The 27,879-nt window shown below is 44.2% G+C and overlaps 1 protein-coding gene across 1 annotated transcript in view; it reads left to right on the forward strand.

Annotated features, from left to right (window-relative positions):
- Positions 1-242: 242 nt before the first annotated feature.
- efnb1 (ephrin-B1) overlaps positions 243-27,879 on the forward strand; it is a 60,408-nt gene continuing 32,771 nt past the window's right edge. The window contains exons 1-2 of the mRNA XM_083914809.1: positions 243-1,313; positions 26,116-26,393. Of these exons, the coding sequence (XP_083770935.1) occupies positions 1,198-1,313; positions 26,116-26,393 (394 nt within the window). The 5' untranslated portion in view covers positions 243-1,197. The remainder of the gene's footprint in view (positions 1,314-26,115; positions 26,394-27,879) is intronic.

The raw sequence follows: 27,879 nt of genomic DNA on the forward strand, positions 1-27,879 counted from the left end.
CGGGCCGAGGTGGTGGTGGTGGTGGTGGTCGGGGGAGGTGGAGATGCGGGGTCAACCCAATAACTCCCTCCCTTCTCCTTCCCCTCCCTCTCCCTCCACGTCCCGATAAATGCCTACGCTTCCTGCTTCCAAGTTCGGACAGAGCTCTGTGATTGGCCGCGGCTCGCACTGTGGGCTGTTCCCCCCTGCGCTCCACTTCGACTCGGGTTACAGTTGAGCTCGAGCTGCTGCACTCACCGGAGCGCAGAGAGTGCTCTACACGGTTACAAAAAAAAAAAACCTCACATTGCCGGCACGGAAATGTTGGCGAGCGGATTTAGAGACACCAAGCGGGCTGGCGAGCAGGTCTAACCGTTTTCCTCAGCACTTTTTCCCTTCTTTTTTTGTGCTTGTGTGCCCGAGCAGCAGCAAGCAAAAAGGATACGTAGGCTCCAGTTTATTTACGCACCGGCCACGCAGCATGTCCCAGTCGGACTAGAAGGCTGTACACCCTGCTGGAGCGCAACACGCACGCGGAACGGCGCTGAGAGCCGTTGGAGGGGTGGAGGGAATATTTACAATAGAAACTCAATTCCTTTTGCGAAGAAGAATAGCGGTAGGAGGAGGAGTGAAAGATAACACTGGAATGAAGTGGACCTCGGGATTCCCAGCGTGCTGCGGAGTTGTGACTGATGGATGAATGTGGCCATCTGTAGGCTATATACAGCGACAGGTACAGAGACACCGTCGGGGGGAGCTTTGACAAAGGCACGGCGCAGCGCTTCACCGGCAGCCGCATCGTACAAAATTGTGTCTCCGGAAAAAAAAACCTGTGCGATTGGTTCAGTCTGTTTCATCGCACGTCAGATCGCTTCGTTGACTTGTCTCTACGGAGTGAGAAGGTCGTGAAGCGGCTGTTTTTTTTGTCTCAGCCACAGGTCAAGCAGGACACTCGGGGGCTGCGCTTTTCCTCCCAGATCCTCATCAAGAAACCGAGAGGGTTTTGCTTCGTGGGCAGTTCAGTCAAGGACACGGGGGTCTGAGGCAGATTTTAAAAAAAAAAAGGTTGGACAGAAGGACATGTATCTGATATCGACCTCACATGCTCCCGACTGATCGTTGCTCACCTCCCCACAGGGCGAACCACAGATAAAGGCTGCCAGACGCACTGTCCGACGCTCTGAGTTATCGGCTCACTGTCTGTAGACGTTGATCAGAATGGCGGGACTCGGTTGTTGGAAGTATTACCTCTGGATCTTTATTTTATTGTGCAGGTCGGCGTTACCTTCTGCGAAATCCTTGGAGACTATCATTTGGAGCTCGCAGAATCCCAAGTAAGTTCTCGAATTTCATTTGTGCACGCACGCCAAACTCGCAGGGTGTGTGCGTAATGGAGGACTATCAAATATTAGGAAAAAAAGTTGCCACTGTGCGCAAGCTGCGTTACATGTTCAGTTAAATGTAGGCATTATCTGAAAAAGAACATAATGCATTTTTTTGGTTTTAATTGTCATTCCTGCGCCACACAGTTTTGAGTTGATTTAGTTCTCAGTGGGGGATTTCCCAGCACCAAAGAAACACAGTAGGTTCAGGCTTATACAATATACAGTAGGCCTCACTTAAAACACCAACATTACATGGGTAATTATAGCAATGTATGACAACATGCCATGTCACTTTTTATTACCAGAGAGGGGTCAAAGTCCGCTTTTACACTTCAGTTATCTTGTGTGACTTGTGAGAGTTTATTCCCTCATTCTCTACGATTTCTTGTAATTGATGTAATTATCTGACTGGAGAATGGATAATGAAAGTCAGGGAGAGCTTGCCAAGTGTGTCAAGGTGTGGTCTAGTTAACTGGATTGAGCATATTTCTCCTCTCAGTGTGTCTCAGGAGTGCTGAACATTGGTGCTATACTTTTGCTTCTGTAAGGGCCACACACTCCTGCGTCCCAACTCTCTCAGAAATTTAGTTTGCCCACACATATGTGTGATAAGATGGTTTCAGATATTAGAGGAACTGAATGCTTGAAACAAATTTTAATTTGTCTTAATTGTCCTGGTTTGGATTCAGTGTACCCCCCCCCCCCCACACACACACACACACAACATCAAATCAAGTGTCTTAAAAAGCAAGCTCTGAAGCCAGACATTTTTTTCTAAAGATTCATATTATTCCCATCAAAACAAGTAGAGTGAGCCCAGACTGCTGATAATAAAATACGCTCTGGTAACAATTATCACCCACTTAGACTTGACTCCCACATTTGCATGATGTTGGAAAGCATACATAAGGGAAAAAAAAAACCTCTCCTGTATTTCATGAGGAGCTGACCTTCATTTGAGCTCACTGCACCGAGGGGAAATGGAGAGTAGCTCGACCAGCTTATAACTAGATTTTACTCATTCAAGTGAATCCATGATTTATCCCCCAAATGTCAGATGTCATAGTAGCTCCTTGTGCAGTCAGTGGGTATGAATATTGCTGCCATGTTCACTGAAGTGTGTGTAGATATGTGTGTGTGGCCTGGTCCTAATGGCGAGACTACGGCCCATCAGCTTTTATTTGACTTATGTGCTGCAGAGGTAGTGGAACAATGAGCGTCATCAGACAGAGATATGACACACACACACACACACACACACACACACACACACACACACACACACACACACACACACACACACACACACACACACACACACACGCACCAAAAACCCACATTTTAGTGTCAGTCATGGGCAGACACATGAAAAAAATTGGGGGAGACATTTATTGATTGATGATTTCACCTGCAGGGAATGTCTTAGAAGGTTACCACGCTGGTTTAGGGGATTGGAAGATCATTTCTCCATCTGTTTCTCCACTGTGCTCCTTGTAAAATCCCCAAGCCGGCCCAATATTTCATAAAGTTCACAGTAGAACAATAATGCACTCTGCAAAGTGTTCTCTCAACCTAATTATCCTGCTGCTCTGCGCTTAGGAAACAATAGACAATTATCTCGCTGTGTGCAGGCTTCGCAATAACAAAAGACAAACCTGTTTTTCTTCTGAAATGTATCTGTCAGCAGCGGTGTCTGATAGGCAATAAAAAACAGGAATATGTGTACAGCAATCAGCATCCGTCTTCACTGTTTGTTGTTTTAAACTCCATCTCTCTGTCTTGGCCTTGTATTACGCCTTAAGAGAGGCCTATAGAAATGTACAGTAGGTACACTATCTGGTGACTTATCTAGATTTACGATGTCTTACTTCCTGTTCCTACTTTGGGGAGCACTGCTGCCTCAGCTAATAAATTAATGTGGCCCTCTGCTTGCACACTGTTCCACATACACTCACATTATAACAATACCAGTTCCTCCCTGCATGCCATGAGTTATGAGACAAAGTGAAGGAAACCAGCAGGTTTGGGACACTATAGTGTGTGTGTTTCTTTTCTTTATGTGTGTTCAGGCTTTTGTGCCGGTCCCACTGAGCCTTCCTGCTATTATGGATTTCCATGTGAGGATGCTATCACTCTCGCTCCTGCATTATCAATAACTGGGGTTTGCTTAATTGATTTCCTCCCAGCATGCTTGAACAGGCAACATACATCATCACTGTAGTGCCGTCTGGAAAGAAGAAGAAGAAGAAACATCCCTGAGTTTTAGTTTTGCTGAAGGATGCATGAGACCTTTTTGATATTTAATTTGAGGCCGGATGAGTGAAATGGCATGGGGGTAAAGTTGGGGGTTGAGGAGCAGCCGTGCAGAAGAATCCTGGATGTGTCAATGTCCTCGGCCCCGGTAAAGAAGCTTCTAACATTTGATCAGAGCAAATCGGATTAGTTCTTATTTAGCTGAGTGGGATTACACACCGAAAATGTCACTTTGTTATGACTGATCACGTCCCATCAGTTTGGCTGAAGCTTGCGCAGCATTGTACAGGCATAGACACACACATACACACATACACACTCATACACTCACAGTGTGCTAAGGAATTCTGCAGGGGTGCCGATTTAATGATAATCTGACAAGGTTGCTATGCTATGAGTGGTTCCTGCACGTCCTCTCCTTAGCTAATATTTACCTCATGACCCGTAGCCACTGCAGCGTGTTTTGCAGCAGCCCAGGAGACAAACAAAATGATGGGGAGAGAGGCCAGAAACACATTTGCACACCTCTGAAAACACACAGCGAGGAAACAGCCACGGGCCGGCCAGGAAGTCTGCTGCACTGATTTTGACCTCCTCACATTTCGGCGAGGCTTGGAAACAGTTTGGAGACATTTTTTTGTCGAGTTTGAAGCCCACAAAAAGAGCACAAAATAGCATAACAGGGAGAGAGGCGTTTGTGTTGATAAAAGTCAGCTCAAGCCTTTGTGGCTGTGGGCCTTTTCTTACTCATCTTATTTTACTGTCCGTTGACCTCAGCTGCCTGGCTCACGGTTTAACAGTTGGCTGATTTTGTTTATAATGTGCTTGCATGGTTTAAAGGTTCAGGGAGTTTGATGATGATTAAGCTGGATTTGATTAGTGATATTTAACAAACATGTTTTCCAAAAGAGAACATTTCTTAAGAGGGGGAAAAAAACTTGAGGTGGCAAGTTTACTCTTAAATACGTTTTCAAAACAACATAATTTTATTTGGCTGTTATTCATAGAATATTTACACAAAAGACCTCATTAAAATTCAAGTTTTGTTTTCATAATTAGCTTTTCTTCTGATAAGATAATTGGGGTGGGAAAAAAATGAAGTAGGTAATTAGGAAAAAAAACAAACGTCTGCCTTATCGTTGTTTTTTTTAGAACAAGATATTATCAGAGTATATTTTTGTAATGGTTTGTTCTGGAACACAGAGAAACCTTTTGACTCCTGTAAACTGGTGTTCAGGAACGCTTCACTGAGCTGACATTTAAATATAACAAGGATTTCAGTAGGAGCTTAAAAACAAACACCCTGCAACTGCAGTGGTTGAAACTGCCGCAACCTGTTGAACATGAGTCAAGTGAAACTTCAGGACTAGAACAGAAACAGGATTTGGCTCTTTGCGAAAGAGTCCGGTGAACGCTCCCCTCTGCTGCTCCGCTGCGGTGTGGGTCACTGCTGAGAGGGTCAGAGGCCTGTTTTTGTTTCTTCCCCGCTGCCTGCCCTCTTTACCCCTTGCGATACACCTTCTCTCTCCCTGCTTCCCAGAGTTGCCCCCCTTTCTCCCCCTTTAGACTCTGATCGTGTTTCCCTCTGATAAAGATCTCATTACACAGAGAGAAGGCTCAGAGCCTGAGCCCCACTCAGAGAGAAAGAGAGAGGGGCTGACCAATACGAAATACTTCTGGAAAGCAACTGGCCCATGGTGCTGTAAAGGCACCCTGTGTCTCAGTCCGAGGACAGCTGCGTTTGCTTTTACGTGTGTGCACTTCTGCGTCGGCATGTCTGTTGTTTCAGCGGTGTGTGTCACGACAGATTCTTCGTTTGGTTATCTACGAGGGGCACCTGGGCTCGGAAAGGGGTCGCGGCGCTTTAGGTTATTTCAGAGAAGGAAAAAAAAATTTCCATCACGGTTTCACTCCAGATGGACTCACTTTATTCACTGGTGGTTTGGCTGCCACATCACTGAAAACTGATCATTCGGTTTCTTGTGTTATTGATGCGTTCATTTCTTTATATTCAAACAGTCGCGCACATGAAATTGGGTTTCGGTCCCCGGCTTTGGGAGCATTTGCAACTCATTTTAATTTAAATTTTTTTTTAATATGTGCATGTATGAGATCTCAACTGGTTCTCATGACCCAGAGTTAGAGTTGGTTTCCTTTCAAGACATATAATAGGGACTGAGACAACAGCTGAATGCAATGAGTCAGTTGGAAGAAGAGCGGAAAAGATAAAAAACAAACTATTTTGATAATCTATCAGGGGTAGGAAATATCCATAAAATCTTTAATGTATAATACGATATATTATCACAATGTCAGAGTATTGTGATATAATTTTTAGAAGCTCAGTTGTGAAACTGTTGGTTAAACTAACCAGACAGGAATGTCTGAGTATCTTTTAGGTTTATCCTGGGAATCAAAAACCAGACACATCAAGATACTTCATCACATTGATGCAATTCTCCTGTTTACACAACCATAGAGATAGATACCACAATATAAAGATAGAAAAATCTCACTAATATATATTGTCTCACAGAATGTATTGTTCACATAATGTGAGAATGTACCATGTTTCAGTTTTTATATGCTTTTGAATTAATAACGTTGTGTGTTTTTTTCTTTGTGTGATCTTTGGCTTCAATAAATTGTTGCTTCATAGTTTTATAAACTAAACAACTAATTGCTCCAATTAAGGTATAGACGGATAATTAGATAATGAAAATAATTGTTAATTACAGCCCTAGAACAGACTATTATTTGAAATAATCCTGAGCAGCAGAGTTTGGAAGTACTAGACTCCCACATAGGGCGTGACAGACAGGGCTTTGGTTGTCTGCTGAGTCACAGAAAATTAAACTTGTTGAAACTTTGTGCTACTCGACATAATTGTTTGGGTAATAAGACCACATTAATTAAAGCGGGCCAAAACAAACAGAGTATTGGATGTGTGGTCTTTATCTGGTGCGCTAATTTCGAGCCCAATTATTTTGTAAAATAAATTGCTCATCATTATACGTACTGTTCATTTTCTTACTCAATTTATTTGTTCACACTGCAATTAAAGTCTCATATGAAAGGGACAAGTATAAGCTTATGGAAATGAATGAGTGCTTGAGAGTGCATGTCAGTGTGCCATTGTTCTTTGTCCAGCCACAGAGGAGCATTAAGGAAGTGTTAGAAGCGTGCCAGAGTGCCCCTGTGAAAGTGTTGAGGGCCGAGTAGTGGACGAGTGTGGAGTGGCTGAACACAGTGGCTGCCTTACAGGCTGTTAGCGACCCGGCTTCATTAGATGGAGGCCTGGCTGGCAGCAACCAGGAAGTTCCCATCAGCTCCAGCTCTGCCAAGCAGAGGCACAGGCGCTGGAAAGCTTCCCTTAAGATCTCTTCTCGTCGCCTCGCCTGCGCTTCAGCTGAATCAGGCGAAAAATGTAGGGATGCAGAGTTACAGGAAGTGTGTGTGTGTGTGTGTCTGTGGGGGGGGGGAGTTGGGCAAAAGCAGTGAAAAGTCGGCCTTTTGTTTGCCATCTTAGTTCTTTTACATAAGAGCAGTTGAAAATAAGGGGATTAAATAGGAGAGGAAAGGAAGCTAATGTAGAGCGTTGAAACGCAGCCCTGGGCTCAACCGCACATCCTTTCAGTCCAGCGTAGAGCTCCCAGATTACTTCCATGTGTCAGTGCGAGGGGGAAAGAGAGGGAGAAAAGAAGAAAGGGGGACAGGGAGAGAAAGTTGAGCAATTTGAAAAGCAAGCGGACTTGGATTGGTGGAGATCAGCGGCGGTGTGGACAGTGGAACGGATCTGTGTGACAGCCATCTCTAAAACCATTACCCCTGGGGCTCCAACTCGGGAACTGGTAACCTCCTCCTCTGGACTGACCTCATAGACTTAACTCTTTCTCAGAGAACCCCTCTGTGCTGTAGAGGCAGAGCTGATCAGGCGCCAGGCACCAAAGGCAGCGGGCAGGCCACCTTAACAGCCAGCTGCACTACAAGCTGTCGAAGACGTCATGAGTCGTCACCGGCACACAGGCAGCAAGGGAACTGTTTCCCCTAGTTTGTGGCACTCCAAAGACTTCTGTAGGAATATGTAGGAAGTTGAATTTAGTGTGCCAGGACTTTGGGGAAGGGGGCGAGGGATGACAATAAACAATGTTGTGGGATCAGAGGAAGCGTGCATGTTTATTAATAGGTAAAAATGTTTTGATGAGAAATGAAAGTTATTAAATTATGATGCAAGTGTAGACATATTTAAATAATTTCTTTAGTGCTGAAGAACTACATTTTAGAAAATGCTCAAAGTCTACTTACTAGCTTTACTACTAATTTTATGGCCATTTTTCAGAGCTACAAAATTAAGTAAGTAATTGTACAAGCATTTCCTGAGTATTCAAGAAGGACCATGGAATTGAAAAAAACAAAACAAAACAAAGACAAAAAGCTTTCTAAGTCTTTGTTTTAGTGTTTTTAAGTTTTTATTAGTAGTTTTGCATGCTTTTTTTCCGGGAGCTTCCAACAGCATATACAAAATTACAAAAAAATCTTTTAGTTAAGTTTTTTAGTTTTAGTAGTCATTTTTTTACACATTTCTGGAGCTTCCAGAAGCATCTACACACTTACAACCGCAAACATTAAACAGAAGCTGAAGTTTTAGTAATCATTTTATGCACTTTTTCTGGAGCTTCCAACAGCATCTAAGAAATTATAAAAAATATATATTAAACAAAAACAGTCTTAAGTTGTTATATTTGTTTTATCTACTTTTTTTCTGGAGATTCCAATAGCATCTACAAAATTACAAAAAGATGGTAGACCAAAAATCAAGACCAACAAAAAAACATCTTCCTCAAGGTTCATAGCTTCAATAGTAATTTTACCTTTTCTTTGGTCAAAAAACATTTTCTGTTCAAAAAGGAATTTTGTCACTCAATGTAAACATACATAATATAATTAAAATTGGTCATGGAAACTGTCGAACCCCTTACCCGTGGCCCCTTAAGTGGAACTTACTTTTGTAACAGATAATATTTTACAAGTAGAGACAGGATGAGGCATGACCATACCCAACCAGCTCTGCACATACCATTAATGATCATCATGGAGCGCTTTGTTCACTGTTATGAGTACACTAATGGAGTGACAGTGTAATTGAATGGAGTGGTGGGATAATGGAATGATAGAATGATAAAGTAATGGAATTGTGAGGTAGTGTCCCCCTTTTCCCAAGGGATACCCCCATAAGTGTGTCAGTGTGGCAGATGGGCGGTCTGTAACATCCCCCTCCTCCATGTTAATTATAAAGCATCATAATCCATCTACGGCATACAGGGGCAGGACATGGAGACTATTAGGGCGAGCATGGAAATGGCACAGTGTTTAATCCTCAGGACTTTACCACAATTAGGCTCCCCAGGCATCAAGCAAAAACCACTCATTTCTCCAGTAATCTTGTTTTAGACGTCCCTTTCTTTCACTATGTGTGTGTGTGTGTGTGTGTGTGCTGTAAATTATGTTAACTGGAAGTTTGATTTATCTCAGATTGTTTTCCTCTACTTCATCTCTTTCCCACCATGCCCACAGGCAAGACAGACAGCCCAAAAACTATTAGGAGTTTGTGTGTGAGTGAGTGTGCATGCATGCCTCCGTTAACCCATTCTGCCGAGTTTTGGCTCAGCCATTTCTAAGCAAACTCCCAGCATGATCCCGGTCCCCCTTGTGCTGGTGAGAGGAGTTGGAAGAAAGGGCCTGTAGGACACCCGCTGCTCCCAGGCCTGGCCCTGGCCCCTCCGCCCACGAGGGCCGGTCCTGGGATTTGCTGCGCGCCGGGGCTCTGTGTGGCAGCTGTGACTGACGCTTCAATCGCCTCTCCCTGGGACACCCCAGTGCAACCCTGCATTCCCTTTCACACCTCGGAAACGGTTGGGGGGGGGGGGGGGGGGCGGATGACAATTACACACATATTCAGCAACCTCCCTCTCCCAGTCTTTCCACAATCCTGCATCTCAGATGCACGGCCATTTACCAGATCTATAAAAAACGTTTCTAAAGTTTCTGTGTTTTGTAAATGAGTCCTTCTAAACAACTTTCAAATTACTTTAGCTGTCTGCACAGCCTGTCTGCAATTTTATTATATAAAGTTGCTCTTGTTTATTTAATTCTTTCCGAGTAGTCGTCTCCCTAAGTAAACAGTATATGTGAGCCATTTCCTTTGCATTTCCCTTGATATTGAGAAAATGTAAGTAATGGAAAAAGATTTGAGCCTTAAAGTGGAGTTAATGCTATCATGTATGGATTGTCAGTAAATTGAGTTTGTCTCTGGGCTATTGGAGCAGGGACTCGTAAGCCAGCAGGATTTAAGTCTCTTAATTGAATTATTTTGATTGCTGACTTGATTGATGGAGTCAGATGTGGAGCGTTTTCCATGACTTTTTGTCTGACTAATTCTTCTTCCAATAGAGCCATACCAGACAAATACAATAGGAACCTGCAATCAATCAAAACTGAGCATTTTGTTTGGAGAGAAATGTGCCTGCCATCAGGTCCCAGTTCCACAAGCCATCCAGACAACGTAAAAACCAACAATGACATCAGATAGCAGAGCACTTTAAAGTCTAATCTTCCCATAATGCCATGCTAAACCCCACAGAGACCCATGGCAGAGAGAAAGGCTTTTGCCCTAGCACTGCTCCTCCTCCCATGGCCTGTGTGTGTGTGTGTGTGTGTGTGTGTGTGTGTGTGTGTGTGTGTGTGTGTGTGTGTGTGTGTGTGTGTGTGTGTGTGTGTGTGTGTGTGTGTGTGTGTGTGTGTGTGTGTGTGTGTGTGTGTGTGTGTGTGTGTGTGTGTGTGTGTGTGTGTGTGTGTGTGTGTGTGTGTGTGTGTGTGTGTGTGTGTGTGTGTGTGTGTGTGTGTGTGTGTGTGTGTGTGTGTGTGTGTGTGTGTGTGTGTGTGTGTGTGTGTGTGTGTGTGAAAAAGAATTTGAGAGTGAATGGAGATGTCACTGTCAGACTCTGGCCTCTGCATGAATCCGCTACAGAATGGCCATATTGGCAGCTTGTGTGTGTGTTGAGTGAGAGAGTCTGTCGGGGGTCTGCCGTTTCCCCTCCACGCCGAGTTCTTACGGCCGTGATTGGAGCGCAGCAGGACACAGGTCTATATTTCATCCCATTCATATGAGGGAGGCCGTTTCATCTCCCACACACATGTTTCCCATCAGATGTGTGTTTATTCTCCCCCATGATGTGCTTGGCCATGGGAGCCTCTCATCTCTCCGATATTGGAAATAGGAGCGAAGGTCTGCTAAAGCAAACACAATATCCTAAACCACTCTCCGCTTACTTTATGAACTATTCAGAGAATACGACCGAAGGCGGTGCGTTGACTCGATTTAATGACTAACTCTGGTAGTTTTTCCTCTTAAGGCTCTGAAATATAATATTTCACACTGTGATTTTAACTTGCTAATCTTGATATGTGGCACTCTTTCCGAGCTCTGCTGTCTCATCTTCCGTTTTTTTTCTTCTGCACAGGAAAACTTTGACTACTTTTAACTATTGTGCTCATCTGTCTCTCAAGTCCCCCCACTGTGAAACATGACAGCATGAACCTCCGCCGCATCACTCCTCTCTTCTTCTCTCCTGTCTCTGAGATGAAAGCTTTTCTTTTGCAGACAAACCTCTGCAAGTCCCTTCTGTGCGCCGTGGCCCGGGCCTGTGTCACTGCTTTTAGTAGTTCTGTTTGCTGCATTTTCTGATTTATTTATACACTTCTGATTGTAGCACCTCGTGTATGTCAAGAATCTGAAAGTCAGAACCTTGCATGTGCATTATGCGGGCTGAGTCAACTTCTTATTTGAAATATACATGAATGCATGAATATATTTATCGCAGAAGAAGAAGCCCCTCTGCATCCGGGAGAGTCTCATTTCCTGTAGTGGCCCTGCTCTGGAATGGAGTGGCGTGATCCTTGAAGGCGCCCCACATGCGGCCACCAAATAGAGCTGCCTGGTGCACCTCTCACACAATGGAATGGCAGAGGGAAGGGAAATGATTTGGCTCCTATTGGAGGGGCTGGAGCAGTCGCTTCAAAGCAGTATGCCGGGCTAAGGCTTTAACCGGCCTTCTCTCTGCATTAGATGTGCGTCCTGTGATGAGCCTTTGAAGGGCAGTTCTGGCTGGAAGATTGCGATTGCATTGCACGGTTGTTGGGGTTCAGCCTCGCAAAGAGACTTGCAAGTCAAGTACTTCAACGGCACTGCAGTGCTCCACTCAGTGTCGCTTAAAGGGACAAATCCCCCCCAAAATTAAAAATACATACATTAAAAAAAAAAAAAATCTGATTTGCTATGTATTGTCTAATGTTGGCGATATCGTCTGTAGAGATGTCTGCCTTCTCTCCAATATAATGGAACTTGATGGCACTCAGGTTTTTGGTGCTCAAACTACAAGCCCCCCTTCCATGAGTATCTTTCCGTCTGCACAGTGATCAAATTCCTACATGAAACTGCTCACAACCAGTTTTGAGTTAATTGCTGTTGAGTTTTTGAAATGTATTTTTTTTGTTTGTGCTTTGAGCACCACAAGCCGAATGCTATCTGGTTTCATTATATCTGAGAGAAGGCAGACATCTCTACGGCCGATATCTCCAACACTCGACGACTCACACCAAAACAATCCATCTTGATAAAAAAAGCACTACAACCAGGAGAGAAAACATGTACTTTTCATTGTGTGCTAAACTCCTCCTTTAAATAGGTTGAACTAAAAAAGTGTTGACCCGAGAGCCGCAATGTGACAGGTGAACAGCCGCTAACACACACACACACACACACACACACACACACACACACACACACACACACACACACACACACACACACACACACACACACACACACACACACACACACACACACACACACACACACACACACACACACACACATCACAGCGGGACGAAGGTAGTTTGGATGTGTGTGTGTGTGTGTGTGCAGCTGTGGTTAACAGACTAATGTTTGAGCGTGCGTTACAGATGGCGGTAATAATGATCAGATAGCCCTTGTAATGGAGACGGCCCAGTTTGTAATGGCTTCCTAAAACAACACATGGAGCGTCTTTACGAGGCCACAATCCGCCTGGTTATCACAGAGCAAAGTGTGTGAATGAGAATAGCATCATGTCAGACAAGCTATTTATTAGTACGCATATCACACACACACACACACATTTCATTTTAATACCGACAGCCTGAATCTTGCCTCCGCTCTGCTTGTTAAAGGCGAGTGTTATCAGAGGAGACACAGACTCCCGCTGCACCAGTTAGGCCGTCCTCCCCTTTTACATTCACTGTTAATGAGCCTAATGATGTGTGTCTCGGCGATTGCATCAGTCAATATGCTGTTCAATATGGGTTTTAGAAACCCACTGACAACTTAAGCATGTCCGCCTGGATAAGATCTCCCATCCAAGGGAGGAAAGAAAGAGCAACTAATTTGTCTTGGATTGGGTGGGACATGTGTAGCTGTCCTTTACAATCACGAGCTGAGATTTTAAGCAGAGAATAGACATGTCACTCAAATTGTCTGATAAGAGGCTGCTTTTAAGACTCAGAAGGCAGCTGTGTATTAAAGAAACGCGTGTCCCAGTTATAAGAGGGCCCGCCCGCCCGCCTAGTGCTCTCGTATATGGAGATCTATTGTTTGTTTGTTGTCGATAGTTTTCATCTTTTTTGGGGGTCTTTCTGTTGTGTTCCTTTTTGATTTCAGCGCTAGTTTAGTTTCAGTTAAGTTTTTATGTTTCAGCAGGGGTTTAGTTCTTTATGTTAGAGACCAGGGACATTTAGCTTTATGTTTTGTCGGAGAGTTGCCTCGGGAGTTTAATAGTTTCTTTACAGTGTGTACAGATGTGCTTTTCACTGCAAGTGGCTTATGATTTTCTTCAGTTAGTGCAGCTTTTCAACACATGTACCAAAGATACTTTCTCTATTTTTTCTCTATTTAGTTTTCTGATCTAATGTTGGTTTCTTTGCTCAGTGGTTAAAAAAAAAAGTGTAGGCAGAGACCCCCGGTGACACTGATAAAAACTGTTTCTTTTATAAACCACACAGCATTTGATTGATCTGTCCCGTGGTCTTGATCCCTGGGCTCGGCTGATTAAACCTATCCATCAGCTTCTCTTATCAGCGCCCTAACAGATCGACTGCAGGACACTGAACTAAAGCCCCTGTATTGTTGTTACACAGAAAAAGTCAAAGGCTAAGGACAGGGGGGGAGAGGTTTGCTAAAACTCCTCTCTTCAAGGCCTTTCGAACAAAGGAAAAAAATCCCCACTATGTTGTTTTTAAAAAAAAAAAAAAAAAAAAAAAGATTTTGAGATAAGTATCTTTCATGCTATTGCCATCCACTCAGGCACTTTTTTGTCACACATATTGCAATAACCTCTAAATGAGGTCGTACAGTGGCATTGCAGATTGTGACAAGAGTGTTTCCTCTCTAGTGGGAAATCAGAAAGTAATGTTTCCTGTCCGCAGAGCTAGTGATGTGACCCTGCCCCCGGTCACAACTCACACAGACGTCAACCAGATAATGACATCTCTTTCACTGACAGGCTGCCATTCACATGCATCTGCGACACACACACACACACACTTGGACGCATGCAGGCAGACAGGCGTGCTCGCTTGAAAAAAGAAGGCGGACGCGCATCGTTAATGTTATGAATCATCTGAGTGATTTGCAAGTCAAATCGTGTGTTTCATAAGATGTGCCTGTTATTTTCTGAAATAAATTTGAGGTTCTCATCTTCCGGGTGACTGTTAAAGCAAATACATCAAGGCCACTAAAACGTGGATGATTGCATGTCACTTTGCTCTCATTTATCTGCAAGCATCTATTACCATCATGTTGTCAAGTCAATGAAAACAGCACCGGAACAGCCAACAGATGGGGTTTTATTATTCACAGATGTAGGATTTTGGGACAGTTTGTTAAAGATAAAGCCCCTTTTTTTAAGCTTTTATCTTATCTTAACAATCTTCAATTACATTGATTGATGATTGTTAACATCCGGAAAACACACTATTTCACGTAGCCCAACATAAACAGACTTCTATGGCAGATAAGGATCATATCGTAGCCATGCATGCTGGTAGGTCATCACTTCACAGGATGGCAAAATCAGATGGTGGAAATTTGCAACTTGAGGCCTTATCAATAAACAATCTGCTGAAGTTTACATAGTCAGAATTTCATGTTGAAAGATGTGTTTTTCGAAATCCTGTTGCAGCATGCTCTGCAGAAGCAGGTGTGGACCTGCTAGCTCGCCTACTTGCCGCTAGTGATTTTGGGGGGGAGGGAGGTGCGAACGCTCCCCAAATGCTAGACGGGAGAAGTTGCCTGCGTGGCGCATTCATTAACCTGGTATCCAGCTAATCTTCTGGCTGATTCATTTAGTCCTCCAAGCACTCCTGTGTATTAATATCCTCTCTGCTCATGGCATGCCATAGGAGAGTATCCATGGCGATGATTGTGTCATTATTTTGCAGTCAGATGAGTGATATCCCAGAGGGCTGTAGCTGGGTTGTCCAGGCCATTTGAGAGGGACTGATTTGAAATGCAAATGGCCGCCAAGTGTTGTGTTTATTGTGTGTCTCAATATTGGAGACAATCAGGCGAATCAAAGCCCTCAGCTGGAGAGATGGGACTGAGGCACGGTGGGCCTCTCTGGTTGGCACCATGTCCTCAGTGCTTGCACAGTGCTCCCCCCCACCCTCCCTTCTTCTTTCAGTTGCCCCCTCTGTCGTGTGTATAGGTCCTGAAGTACGCGGACACAGCTGGAGAAGGAGAAGGAGCGACAGAAAGAGCCACTAAATCTAGTGCACTCAATCATCTGTAGTGTGACGGTCCTCTCGCACAGCTGAGAAATATTAAACACGCTTTATGATAATGAAAGCTCGGGCGACTGGCATAAATATCAGAGGCAAAGTGCTAAAGGATTAAAATGTCCTGTACGTTTTCTTATAACACAAATTTGTCATTGCTTTCATGGCTTCCTGAATCGTTAGAGACAGACTTATCAGCTTTTCCTTAGTGGATTTGTTTTGTCTCTGACGCCTGTCTGCCATGAGGTATATATTGAGTCACATATTAAAGGGGACATATTTTTATGTCTGTCTGAAACACTCCGTTTTAGCCCCTGTCTCTTTAAGCTTGACGGCTTGCTTAAAGGCACAGTTTCTGAATGCGGGCTGTGTGCATTTCTCTGTTGTTGGAAATTTTTTATATCTTAACAGTATTTATATAGCACTCACACCTACTTTATAATAAAAAAAATACATGGAAGTATTACTTTTTACAATGTGGGACCTTTAAGGGCTCAGGAATATCCCAATGTCTGCATTGAGATCTGCTGTCGAGACCTGCAAATGGAACCTATTGGCAGAGCGCCCTTGTTATGGCTGGGTGACAGACTGTGGTGCAAAGTGCCCTAAACACACATTTTCGCCTCAAATCACTTGTGAATTGTTCTTCCTCAACGATTGGCCATTACCCCATTATTGACTCACTGTTTGTACAAGATTCTGCGAAATCCATCTGAAAGCCATTCAGTGCTGCTGTGTGAGACAGGAAGTTAGTGTTTTAGCTCACCGTGTAATTCACTCTGTCAGTCGCACACAGTGAGGCCTATCTTCTCTTGTTTCGCTACTGTTGGCTTTTAAAGAATGTGCGTACATGTGCATGTGTGTGTGCGTTCATGCATACACATGTCCATTTTTGAACACAGGATAATTCCTCAGGTCACCCCCCCCCCCTTTGCAGCACCACATGACCAGTCACAACAGGCATGTGTGAGGCCCAGGTACGGACATGCACAGTGAGTGAACAGGTATCGCTACAGGGAAATGACTGTGAAAGCTAAGTTTTATTGCACCACACACGTTCTCTCAAGTTCTCGTCGCTCTAGGCTAATGACAAACTCACTTAAAAGGAATAAGTTCACACTCGACGGAAATCCCTCAGATTTACTGTCAGATTTTACCGTGACTTGTGAACGAAGGGATGACCAGAAGCCATCTTGAGACTCACATGTCTGATGTGATACGATCAAATGTCGCCAGCCTTGAGAGGCAGCAGTCTGTTGCATGAGAGAAGCTGCAGCTCACAGCCTGTTAAGACTGTGCTGTGTGCCGTTGAGCTTGACAAGCAGTTGATGAGAGATCCTTAGAATCGTGTGTGTGTAAGGCGAAAAAAGAGAATGCTTGAGAGGGAGAGTGTGTGTCAGATCGCCGACGTGGCTGTTTGCGAGTGTGTGAAAACTGAGGAGGGAGTTCACGAGGTGACATCTCGTCAGCTGTTTGACTTTCCCAGTTTCCCAGGCAAGCAATTTCAAGAACAATGCAGAAGAAAAACCACCAACCACCGACAATTGAACTGGCACAAAAAAAAACGGTTGGTGACTGAATTATTGCCGTTGCTTGAGATAGGAGACAGGGGAAATGTGAGAGTGACTGCACTGTGCTTGTAGCAGACACATATCACCTACCGGACTCCTCTACCCATCCATCTCCCAGCACTCCTCACAATAGCAGGAATACATTAAAAAAAAAGAGCGAGTCAGTAGGGAAGGGGACGCAAGATAAATATTGTGTTAGTATTTTCCCTCCCTCTCCGTTGCAATTGTCTCTCACACTGACAGATGAACAATGGAAGTATTTTGAACTTTGCTGTGTGCTATCTTTTACTTCTAGGTTCAGAACCATGCTGTCAAAGGCAGACGTGCTCCGGCAGAGATTGATTGATTTGCTTTCTGTGCGCCATGTCTTTCCTTTGTTCTTCCAGGAAGGCTTTGGTTTCCCTCCAGTATTCCAGACTCTCTCTGGCTGTGTCATATTAACACCTGTTAACAACATACACAGACTCGTAAAATATCGATTCAACTCCTCTTTGATCATAAAGTGTTGCTATAAATTTAAACTGGAAGCAGTATATTCTTAATTCTGGATGAGACCAACTCAAATCTTTCTGTAGCAGGAACCGTGCTTTAGATGGATGGGGGAAGGCAAACAATAAATATCTTTTCAAGGATTCAGAATCCTATTCTATTAAGAAATAGGGAAATACACTTTTTTTTTTCTTGCTGGGCGTTAGATGAGATATCAGTCTCCTGTCTCTACCTCATATTGTGCTCATTTCCAGGTTCATACTTGTATTTGGGCTTTTATTAGAACAGGTTTACATGCTTTGACGTTCAAAAAACACATTATTTTTTCTCATATTGTCTGTCTGAATCTACCTGTATTCACCCTCTGTTCCAAATCCTCCCTTTCAAAAAGTCACAGTTTCTCAATACAGGATTGAGAGTGTTGATACTTTCACAGCATTTTATATAGCACCTCACCCTGCTCTATAATAAAAAAAGACATGAAAATCTTGTTTTTTGCAATTTTGGAACTTTAAAAGATATGGACTTGTCTGTTGTCTTACTGTGAGTTAGATGAGATATCACTCTGTCTGTACGCTTAATATGAAGCTATAGCCAACATTCAGTTAGCATAGCTTAGCTTAAAGAGCCTGGCTCTGTCCAAAGCTAACACATTCTGCCAGCACCTCTAAAGCTCACTAACTACAAAGTCATATCCCATATATTTAATCTGTACAAAAAGCAAAGTGTAAAAGTGACACGTAGCAGTGTTGCTGGGTGGTGCTGGTCAGATTTTGTTTCCTTCCGGAAGAGCCAGACGAGAAGTTTCCCCCTTGTTTTTTTTTGTTTTGTTTTTTCTTTAAACTGATCTAATAGGCTGCTGGCCCCAGCTTCATATTTACCGTACAGATACGACAGCTGTATCAATCTTTTCATCTAACTCAAGGCAAGAAAGCAAATAAGTATATTTCCCAAAATGTCGCAGTAGAAAAACCTCATCAGTAATGGGTGTCAGGTTTGTTTGGGGGATGTCTTGTGGCTGATCACTTGCTGATTTGATTGCCAGATGTGTCACTGCCAAAATACTGCTGAGCAGGGCAAACTCTACCTCCTCCTCCTCCTCCTCCTCCTCCTTCTCCTTCTGGTGAGAGTCGAGAGCCAATTCATTCTGAGCACGAGTTTGAAACATTAGCTACCTTTAGCTATAAACCATAGGCTGACGATCTCGATTTCATCCTCAGTGAGCATTTCACTTTGCCTCATTATTCAGTCTAAACCTGTGATCCCTCTAGTCATTTTTAACCATGCCGAGATAGGAGGGCAATTGTCGAAAATTTTAATATAACCACGACTGGCTCTTTTCTAAGCCATACAGAATGTAAATAACTAATGTATAATATGGGGCTGTGTGTGTTTGTGCGTGCTCATGTGTGTTTATTAGTACATGTGACGTGCCGATTGAGTAGCAACATTAAAAGGCTGGTTTTTCTGAGGAACACTCTCTGAGGGCTTATTGATGGGGTTGGAGATACAGAGCAGAAAAAGGGCTGCTGGGTAAGAACCGGGGCAAGCTGCATGGGTTTGATAATGATTATGATTCTGTTTCTCTCTAGTTTCTCCTTTCACTCCCCCCAAGTGGGAATGAAACACAATCGGGCGGGTGTGTGAGAGATGCTATTGTTCGTCTGGGAGGTTCTCCTGCTTTCTCCCCTCCTGCTCTGCTCGCCACTGATTACAACCTTGCATCCTTGTCCAGCTCTTGACTCTCTGCTGTGCAGCTCTTAGTCCTGGGGGATTCCTCTCTCTACGACTGAGCAGCACCTCCCGCCCCCATCCCCATCATACACACACACACACACACACACACACACACACACACACACACACACACACACACACACACACACACACATATCTGCGCACTAAGTCTCACATTCATGCATACAGTGGGTTCTAGCCAGGCGGGTTTGGCAGTGACTGTAGACTGGGCCTGTGGAGAGATCTTTACGGAGCATGCAGAGCCCATCTGTGGCTGCTCCTCAGTGATGGGAGGCAGCTGGCTGTGTGTGTGTGTGTGTGTGTGTGTGTGTGTGTGTGTGTGTGTGTGTGTGTGTGTGTGTGTGTGTGTGTGTGTGTGTGTGTGTGTGTGTGTGTGTGTGTGTGTGTGTGTGTGTGTGTGTGTGTGTGTGTGTGTGTGTGTGTGTGTGTGTGTGTGTGTGTGTGTGTGTGTGTGTGTGTGTGTGTGTGTGTGTGTGTGTGTGTGTGTGTGTGTGTGTGTGTGTGTGTGTGTGTGTGTGTGTGTGTGTGTGTGTGTGTGTGTGTGTGTGTGTGTGTGTGTGTGTGTGTGTGTGTGTGTGTGTGTGTGTGATATAGAGCATCCCCAGAATGAGGGCTAAACTCAGGCTGAAACTGACCTAAGCTCCGTCATTTAGGCAAGCCAAGACTTCTCCTCTCCTCGCTTTGCTCCCCCCACCCCTTGGTTCTCCAGCTGGAAGAGCTCAGTCCCTGGGATCCAGGATGAATAAGTGCAGAGGCAGAGAGCAGCAGTCTGGGCCTTCTCTCGCTGTCAGTGATACCATGGATGACGTTCAATCACAACCGCATACACCCATGCTCGCTTAACTCCCCTGCTCTTAGAGAGGGATGGGCTCTGCACTGACAGAAACCACAGAGGCCATAAGAAGAAACAGATTATGTTCTTTCTCCTCCCTAATGACTTCTGACACTCCTCTCGCTCAACAGTCCTCTTCAGCCTGTTTGTCTTGTAACAACGTCCACTTCTGTCCTCCTTGTGGCAAGGCCATCTGGGCGTCATCTTGTTAGCTCATTACAGCAGCCGATTGGTGTGATGCTAGCCCCTCATGTGACAGTGATCGAGGGCAAGCATACTGAGCTTGTTTGGTGAACATGAGAGGTGTGTGTCAGCCGTGCTCATCTGTGTGTGTGTTGTAACTTGCCTGTGTGCAACTGTTATGAGTCACACTGAATCTGATTTGCTCTGCATGCCAGCCTGTTGACTGAGCTAACTGAAGCTAGTGTGTGTTTGTCTGTGTGAGAGAGAGGGTGTCTGTGTTCACACGTACAAAAGCAGTTCTCTGCAGGGTGGAATTCAGGATATTCTGTCTCGCTTTTTGCCTCTGACATCTTCATTTATGTCCCTCTAATAGGGACACCACAGAGGTAAAATACGCAGCTTTCTGCTTTTCAGCAAGTCACTGTTGCCAAGTCAGGCCCACTGGAGTTTAAATGCGACTTGGATTGAGTTTATAGTTTATTCAATACCACTACCCGTTGGCAGGTTTGTCTTGCTTTTCTATAATAAGGGTCAAATCCTTCCTGCTTTGCTTAACAATCCTGGAGCCAGATGGCCCTTGTTTTGCTTAATTTCAGGATCCTTGTGTTTGTTCGTGTGTCTCTCAATGTGTGTGTGGCCTGCACCAGCGTTGAGGCGACTTGTTTACCAGGTTTGACATGTGAGGAAATCGGTGTGTGTACACTGCAGGGCGTGTGTTTATGTGTGTGTGTTTATAGACAGGCCTCCCTAAGAACATCTGCCCTTGTGACAGCCTGACAGAAGCCAGCTATGTATACAAACAGTCGGACTGAGCCGCTGGCTACGGGCGCAGGCCTATGACCGACTCACCTTCCTACGGTGAAGGGGTCCAAACTGGTTTCAGATCAGTTCGTCATAAAGCCAAAAAGGTCACGTGACATGAAATTATCTGGAGCCGTACAAACATACTGACAGTTTGATGATAAGTGCCTTTCTCCCCTATACGAAATGATCACACTATGTCAACAGAGCTCCGTGGATCTTAACCACACATCAAGAGCGAAGCCATCTCAGAAAGCTGATGTTTGAATGTCTCCATTGTTGGGCCAAGTGAGCATGCATCTCTATCTTGATGGATCTGAAAGTGGTTTGAAGCAGAAACAGTCCCTGCTAGCAGACAATTATTTAATATTGATTGACTTGAATGCGAACGGGATGCGCTTGTACCCTATGATTACACAAAGCGTAGAGTGCCTCGGGCAAGTGAATCAGCTTTAAATCCTCGCCTCTCTATGTGTTACACAAGAGCTCAACTACATTACTCTTTGGATAATGCGGCTTTGTGTTCTTCACAGACTTAAGTGTAACCCTGTCATGTGGGTGAATTACTGTGTAATGTTTCATGAGAAGCCATAACATCATTGGGAAGTCTATGGAATATTGATTGGGACGTGTGTAAATATGGCTGCTGTATGTAAAGTGTCATCTGTGATAATAATGTGGAAAGAAAAAGCCACGCTGATTTTGTAGATAATGTAAGAGAGAAATGATAATTGGTCAGGAAACACTCTTCCTGGCGTGGTAATTATCACGCTGAGAGCATGGGGAATAGAGTACCTGTTGTGGTGATGATTGCGTTTGTTTTTACATGACACACTCGTGTGTTTTAAAGGCCAGAGGGAAAGATTGAATGTTGGGCTGCAGAAACAAGACCGAAAGAACAAGAGGTAGTACCTGCACCTGGACTGTTGGCATGTTCCCCTGGTAGAGATGGATGGGCCTGTATACGTCGTGGGGGGATAACTGATTTTAATTGATATGTATGGCATGTTCGTGCTGCTGCTCAGGAGGAACAAATCAATTTGACACCATCCTGTTGATATGAGCCGTTTCTGCCTCTTTCTCTCACAGTTCCTGTGTCTTGAGTCCTTTCATTCAGGGGCCGAGGCTGCCTGCCAGTGTTATGCTCGGGGCAGAGGCCTGAGTTGACTGGACGGGGGTGGAGAACACAGGGGGAAGGGCTGGTTTGAGGCTCTGTAAGGGGCTTTGAGTGGGCCTTAGTGTAGGCGGCGTTTTATACGAAAGTCGGTGAGGGCAGGGCGCCTGAATAGGGGTGGCTGGGAAGTTGGGCTGGGAAGGTCCAGGATGCACCCCACAGTGCTTTTGTGTGCTCTCACATCCGTGTGTGTGTATGTGTACTGGGAGGTGGGGGGTGGTGGTGGTGGTGTAGCATATGTGAGATCATGTGCTCATATTCACCAGTGGAATGTAAAAAGAGAGAGGAGGGGGTTCTCCTCTCTCCTCCCTTCTCCTCTGTTTTCTGTTCTCTCTCTGCTGTGCTGTGGCGTAGGCCTGTTTGTATAAGCTCTTTACAGGATTGAGCATGCCATGGAGCTATCCAGATGAAACAAAACCAACCTCATTTGGTTGTTTTGAAAATGATTTTCTTTATTGTGTTTGGTCCAGGCAGATCCACATCGTTTGACATGAGGGGAATAAAAGTTCCCTCACGTTCAGGGTCATTTCCCAGGAACGTCGTTTTGTATCTGCGCGGCTCTTCCTCTGTGCGCTCAAACCGCTTTCATCAACAGGTCTTATAAAGTCTCCAGACAACATGAATGAAAGGTGCAATTCAACCTCCCTTTCCCCCCTTTTTTCCCTTTTCGACCTCCTCAAAAGTACAATAATCTTTAGTCACTCGTCTCCTCCTCTCCATTGCGTGGCTGTGTGTAGCACCGGAGTGGGCTGATTAAGCCAACAGAGAGACAAACAGGAGACAAAGTCCCAGCCCACCAGTTTAGTTTCACATCCTGGACTGGAGCTGGGCCGCAGCTTGCCAAGTGGAGGGCTTTTAAACTGGGCTAAACACTAATTGCTGCCCTATTTCTTTTATGTTGCTTCTTTCCCATCTGCGATGGCGCTTCCAGACCTCCACAGCAGCCAGAGCCTCATTATAGCAGACAGTTAACAAAGGCTGGGAAACAGAAGCGGAGAATTCACTTAGGATAGCTATCTAACCGCCAAATAGGAGGCCTGCTCGGAAAATTGAATCAATGACAGGGGCCGGCTTATGATTTAATCCTTCAGGGATATTAAGATATTAAGATTTTGAAAATCTTAATTATTCATCTTAATTGTTGCGGCTCGCTTTGATAATGGAATAAATGGGTTGCAAAATGGCAAGGTGGCGTGTGAGGCTCATTGTTTTATTTGGGGGCCTGGAACATAAAAAAAAAGGTCCCAACAATTTTCTCTACCAAGAAACGGAAAATAGAAAACACCTACTTGTTGAGTGAAACAAATCGAGGTCTAATTGTGATGTTTGCCTGGCCTTTCTTTTTTTCCCTCTGGTTTGTCGCTTGTTTTTCTGTAGGTGTTTTTTTTGTGAGTGTAGAGAGGAGGAGGGGGAGGGGGTGGGGGGATGATGGAGAGGGGGATGAGAGAAAACAGAATGAGGAAAATGTTGAGGAGGTGAATGAGAGGGAAGGATAAAGCAAGAGGGAATGAGATTGGGGAGCAGAAATAGAGGGGCTAAGATTGGGAGGGATAGAGAGAAGGTGGGGAGGAGAGGGGGTGGTCACCAACAAAGCCTAATGTTGCCATGGAAACTTGTTTATGCCTCACTGATGCATCTTGTAGATCCAATTAGAGGCTGATTGTGTCCGTGTCTTCATAGACACATGTACGTGTAGTGCACGCACACACACACACACACACACACACACACACACACACACACACACACACACACACACACACACACACACACACACACACACACACACACACACACACACAAGCAAGAAAACATATGTACGCTGATACACACATGCACACACACGTATGAGCACATGCAGAGTGTTGCTGTTGAAAACCAGCAAATTGTTAGGGGCCTTAGGACAAAGCAGACCCCGCGGTCTCTCTCTTATTGGCCCTTGAATTAGTGAAACCCCTCCCTTCACCCCCATGAGTATCACACAATAGCGTGGAAATAACGTCTTACCCGCTCCCAAGCCTCCTCATATGTGTGGTCCTATCCCGCACATGCTTTCATGACATCATGTGCTGCCAAAAAAGTGGGGGTTAATGGCCAGGATTTTGGTCATTTTGCAAATTTCATGTCGCATTTATCTCTTTTGTGAATAAAGCCATTTATTTGGTAATTCCCCATGTCTAAGAAGAATGGTCTAATCCAATCATGTTCATTTTCAGGTTTTTTTTAGTTGTTTTTTATTAAGAAAATTGGTATTGCAAATGATAATTTTTTTACAATGGCTGGCCGTTTGCCAGTGTTTAACATCAGAGGAGGAGGGATGGTGATCATAAGCCCCCTTCCTACATTTACACACTCCTCTGTCAGTCTCTTTCTGGAGGCGTCACGGTCCTCCCTTCCCCGGGCCTGTCTGAAGAGTCAGTTATTTAGTGGTGAAATGATGTGTGTGATGATGAAATGAGAGGCTATAGATAAGGTGAGATTACACTCTGAGAGAAAAAAGAAGGGAGAGACAGAGGAGAGCGACAGAAGAGAGGCCCAGCCCCCTGATGTCTTGTTAAAACGCGAGGGATCAGAAAAAACAACAAATGCATTGCGCGCTGCTAAATCCTGCTTAAATCCGCTGGCATGGGCAGATCTAGCAGATAGCCCCGCTGCTGTGCTCGCTGTCTGCGACCACAACACACACACACACACACACACACACACACACATACACACACACACACACACACACACACACACACACACACACACACACACACACACACACACACATAAACACACCCGTGGTCAGTCCGGCTGTCTGGGTTAATGCTTGGCTAACTGGGACAGCAGAGCTGAACCATGTTGACATTTTAAGCCTCAAACAAGTCCAGAACAATGATTCAGCCCGTCTGCCCCCCCATCAGACCGCAACCTCAGCCCATTTTGCTGACCGACTTGCACACATACACACACATGCAGACATTCATAAACATACACACCACTGCCCAAACACACTGCAAGCACTCAGTGTGCTCCCGTCCCCCGTCACACACACACACACACACACACACACACACACACACACACACACACACACACACACACACACACACACACACACACACACACACACACACACACACACACACACACACACACACACACACACACACACTCCTCCTGCTCCCCACCTTTAGTGAATAAAAGAGAACAAGAGTTGATCTGATTGAGTTGGCAGCAGAGAGCGAGGTGGAGAGGCACAGTAAGGCCAGTTGGATTATCTTAATCCTCCAGTAGATGATCATGGCGGAGGGAAGATGAACCAGGAAGCCTTAACCTTCCGGCTGACCCCTGCACACTGTTTTTCCTCCAGATATTCGGACCCTCAGAAGTAACAGCAGTGTAGATATTGTGTTGAAGCACGGGTCTTACATGGAAGTCCAAAAATATGAAAAAAAGAATCTGTGGCATTCTTTGTAATCTTATCTGTAGCCGTTTCTCTGGCAGCCATTTTGTTTTTAGCCATCTTGTTTCACTCCTTGCAAACTCTTGGTATGCTTTGATTTGGATCCAAGTATAAAAAGAAACTTTGAAGGGATTTGTGTGAAACGCTCCGTCGACTAACGCTGAACATTGTCAAGCTGCTACATGTAATGTTTTTGTGGGGGTAAATTAACTAGGCTCTGCCTAAAAGCCCATGCCAGACAAATCTAAACCCATAACTGTTATAGCTCAAAGTATTAAAACTGTATAAACTGTTGTTGAATTATGTGGCTGCTTTTCCAGACTTCCTTTAATATGTGTTAGTAACAGCTCATCTTTTTTTCTTCTTCTCAGGTTTGTGGTTGGAAAAGGCCTGGTGATCTACCCAGACATCGGGGACAAGCTGGACATCATCTGTCCCAAAGCGGATCAAGGTAGAGAGTATGAGTTCTACAAGCTGTACCTGGTGAAGAGGGAGCAGGCGGAGAGCTGCAGCACGGTCCTCGATCCCAATGTCCTGGTTAACTGCAACAAGCCTGAGAAGGACATCAAGTTCACCATCAAATTCCAGGAGTTCAGCCCAAACTACATGGGCCTGGAGTTCAAGAAGAACGTCAACTACTACATCACCTGTAAGTTAGTCTGAAAAGATGATTGATTTGTTGATATTTAGCTTTTTAACCTTCGTTTAAGCAGAGAAGCAAAGAGTAATAATCTGCTTCACACTCAGTTACACACAGTCACACCTGGGAGTTTCCTGGTAAAGCTTTATTTTAATAACTGCAGCAGCAGCTGGAGGTGGCGTGCCTTGCTTATTGTACAGTGCTAGTTGGTGTTTAGAGAGGTAGAGTTACCCGCAATAACCTACAATCTTTACTGACATTTACTCATGTACCACTTTACTTAAATACGTGTTTCGTGTACTTCCATTTCTACTTTCCATTTGCACTTCTATAAATGGACATTTCTATATTATTGTAAGATTATGTAACACGTTGTTTTACAGGACCTTCATTTCAGAATAATTTCCTATTAATGGGCAAGACACTTCCTAAAAATAACTAGGTACTGATTATTTGGAAAACAGAGACATTGTTCATTAGGTACCCCTCTATTTAATTCATTTATTCCAATTAGCTTGTGTAACCCAGAGTGTCTGGTAGTCAAGCCACAGCAGGTCAGCTGGACATGCAAAATGGGAAAGCAAACAGTTTAAATATACATATACAGACTTTACAATTATGACTAAATAATGAATTCATATTTATTCAGATGGTAATGTAGCAGTATCTTTGAGGGAAATTCATGTTTCCGCTGTAATTAGTACAAAGTGAAATATTTCATTCAAAATTCCTAGGAAACAATTTGCCTATGAAATAAGGAGTTACGTAAAAGATGACATATGAATACTTTTACCTATGAAACTATAAGTACATTTGGCTGATATTTTAATGAAACTTTGAAATGCAGTTTAATCCTTATTGAGTATTTGCGAATATATCATCTTTATGTAGACATTGTGCACACTTCCCTTTTGTGGGTAATATTATGGTTTGGATGACTGAAGTATAGTTTACTATGTTGTTCTGTATCAGTATTTGTGGATTTGGACGAAGTAGATGGTGTTTAAAAAGAGACACAATAGCAACACAGAACCTTTGACCACTGTAAAATGTTTAATTTACAACTGAACATTAAATTTGAAATGAAACATTCTAGATTATAAAACAGTGCTTATACATCTAAATAATTTCAGAAATGACCACTACAGTAATATTTTAAAACCTGTATTTATTTATTTAATAAATACATTAAGAAACAGCACAGTGGATGAAAGAGCCAGCTGAAGAAGCCCTGCGCTCTCTTCTCTTCGACTTTAACAATGACCACAGGTTCAAGAGGAGGGGTCAGAGGAGACGATGAAGCTGGAACAGCAGCAGAGGCTGTTTCTCTGGAGGGTTTCGGGCCTTCCCCCAGGATTGCTTTTTCATTTGTATCCTCCCTGTCCTGGACATCAGTAATGCATGGATGTTCAGGTGTCAGAGGAGCTGGCGGAGCTGAACCCTGACTAGAGTTTGACTCCAGACTGGAGGTTTGCTGCTCTGTTTCAGCCAGGCT

This window comes from Echiichthys vipera (genome assembly GCF_963691815.1).
Source record: "Echiichthys vipera genome assembly, chromosome: 6".
Classification (NCBI taxonomy): domain Eukaryota; kingdom Metazoa; phylum Chordata; class Actinopteri; order Perciformes; family Trachinidae; genus Echiichthys; species Echiichthys vipera.